We start from the raw sequence: 2,454 nt of genomic DNA on the forward strand, positions 1-2,454 counted from the left end.
GCACAGCTCTGTTCTCAGGACATGGTAGCCTCGGCTTTGGTGTCCAGTGATACAAAGTGAAACACCATTTCCCACTTTCAGGGTGAAACAAAACAGCACAGCGGCCCGGGCTGCCCCGCCCTGCAGAGCCTCCCTCCAGGGCCCCTCTGGGGTCCCACGCTGGCTCTGCCGGCTTCTCACTGGGGAAATGTGGAACTCGCCTGCTCTGTGGCAGGAAAAGCCTTTCTTTTCTCTTAGGGAGAGCGGGGAGCCAGCTCTCGGGGGCTTTGCTCCTGTGGCTGTCCCCCGGCACAGGGGGCCTGGGGCCATGGTGCGCCCCAGCTGCTCGGCCCCCAGCACCTCCGTGGAGACAGTGGTGGGCGTGCTGCTGGCCCTGGAGTGTGGGCTGGGCCTGCCGGGCCATGCTGCTGCCCTGTGGACCTTCTTCCACCTCGAGGTGTGGAAGCCTTACACCGTGTACCTGCTCAGCCTGCTGCTGACCGCCTGCCTGCCCTTCCACGCAGCCTTCTACCTGAGACACAGGGCCTGGGGCCTCAGCCTCATGTCCTGCCAGGCCCTGCTCTGCCTGCTGCTCCTCAGCTGTGGAGTGGGGGTGGCCTGCGACCGGTACCTGTGTGCGCTCCACCCATGGCTCAAGGTCAACTTCTGTACCCAAGGATGACCTGTGGCTTCTGCTGGCTGCTCTCACCCACCAAAGCCTGCTGGTCTCCAAGGCTCCCCAGAACTCCACCGAGTGGCCCAGCTTCTCCCCAGCACCACGGGGCAGGAGGTGCTCTTCTTCCTCCAAATCCTCCTTCCCTTTGGCCTCATCTCGTTCGGCAACGCCAGCATCATCAGGCCCCTCCAGAGAAGGACCCGCGTGTCCCACCAGCAGCCCAGGCTTCGCAGGGCCAAGGTGCTGGTCACCGCTGTGCTGCTGCTCCTTGGGCTGTGTTTTCTGCCCAGCGTCCTGAGCAGGGTCCTCATGCACACCCTCCAAGGGTCACAAAGCTGCAGTGTCCTGCGGTCACGGTGCACATGGCCGAGGTGCACCCACCTGCACAGTGTGCTGAACCCAGCCGTCTACTTCTCCAACCCGGCCTTCACCCACTCCTACCAGAAGGTGTTCAGCAGCCTCAGAGGCAGGAGGCAGGCCGCAGAGCCTCCAGAACTCCTATCCTGACAGCAGCCGCCCCCGCCCCTGGTTATGTGCAAACTGCGGGCACCTGGGAGTTTAGAGTCCTGAGGAGGGGACTCTCGGCTGCCGAGCACAGACCGGGTGGAAGCCTGGCACAGCTGCTGCAGGTGTTCCTATGTGCTGCCTTCACTGGGTGCTGACCTGCTCTTTTACAATATCGTGGAAAAATAAAAACTCACCGGCCAGCGCCTCCTTGGTAGTTAAGATGCAGAAGAAGTTGCCCAGCTGAGAAGTCAAGCAGCTCCCGCACCCTGTGTTGGAAGAGATGGAATTTGCTGGATCTTAGAGCAGGAGGGAGCCTGAAAGCTGGCATTCTCCAACTCCACGCGCTCGCAGCCCGTCGTCACCTTCCCTTTCGGTGCCTTTGTGTGCAGAAGCAAGGGATGCTGCCTTCTCAGTGACTGCGTGGACGTGTGACAACAGATGTCAGAATGCTTAGGTGAGCTTGGGCATCTGAGTTGTCTGTTTAGCATGTAGTATTTGGGGGCTTGTAAAATTTCACTTCTTCATAGGTGATACATTATGCCAAAGCCAGGGCAGTGGGTTCCTCAGTGTATTCTAAGAAGCACTTTCCTTCTAAGTTTCTCAGAATTGCCTCTAGAACATTTTCAGTCTGAAGGTACAGATGCTTTTGGATCTATTTTGGGACCTCTGCTCTGAAGGGCACATCACTTTACTGTCCTGGGAGAAACACTCAATGCACGAGTCGAGTTGCATTTGAAATGATCCTTTCCAGCCTGATACTGAGCTCAGCTTGGAGAAGGACACAGGACACGGGGCTATGCTGGGGCTGGACAGACCACTTCGGGAATGGTGTGGTGCCCAGCCCTGCCCCGGGGGCCTTGTGAGGCTGGATCTTTTCATCTCACCCCTGGTAGACTCTACCCCAAACCTGTGGCTCGAGTTCCTTTCCTTCTTACCCCTCTCTCACTCGCTGTTCATACCCAGAGGCCTGGGTAGGGCAAAGAAGGAATCACAGCCTGCCCCAAGTGGCAGAAGTCCACCAAAGCTCTGCCGTCAGCCCAGCTGGGCTGCAGCCGCCTCGTCCTCTGATTTCTCCACCAAGGTCGTCCTTGCTGGGCCACATTTGAGGTCAAAACTGATGGTGTCAGCCATAGAGAATGGCAAAGCCACCTGCACCAGGCCGTTTGCCCACCAGCTGGGCTCCGCCTCAGAGTGTGTCCTGCCAGCTCAGGAAGCCCAGGGGCACCTGCCCGGCAGGGGGTGGCCGTGGTCCGTCAGCAGTGCTGCGCGGCCTTCTCGGGTTTACTGTCCTC

The 2,454-nt window shown here is 59.2% G+C and overlaps 1 protein-coding gene across 1 annotated transcript; it reads left to right on the forward strand.

The window, feature by feature from the left end:
- The first annotated feature begins 307 nt into the window (after positions 1-307).
- Positions 308-1,162, forward strand: Gpr31 (G protein-coupled receptor 31). The gene is given in 3 exon segments (XM_026379545.2): positions 308-651; positions 653-750; positions 753-1,162. Coding segments are annotated over 3 exon segments (852 nt in total).
- The last annotated feature ends 1,292 nt before the right edge of the window (positions 1,163-2,454 follow it).

The sequence above is a fragment of the Urocitellus parryii genome, chromosome 8 (assembly GCF_045843805.1).
Source record: "Urocitellus parryii isolate mUroPar1 chromosome 8, mUroPar1.hap1, whole genome shotgun sequence".
NCBI classification, from domain to species: domain Eukaryota; kingdom Metazoa; phylum Chordata; class Mammalia; order Rodentia; family Sciuridae; genus Urocitellus; species Urocitellus parryii.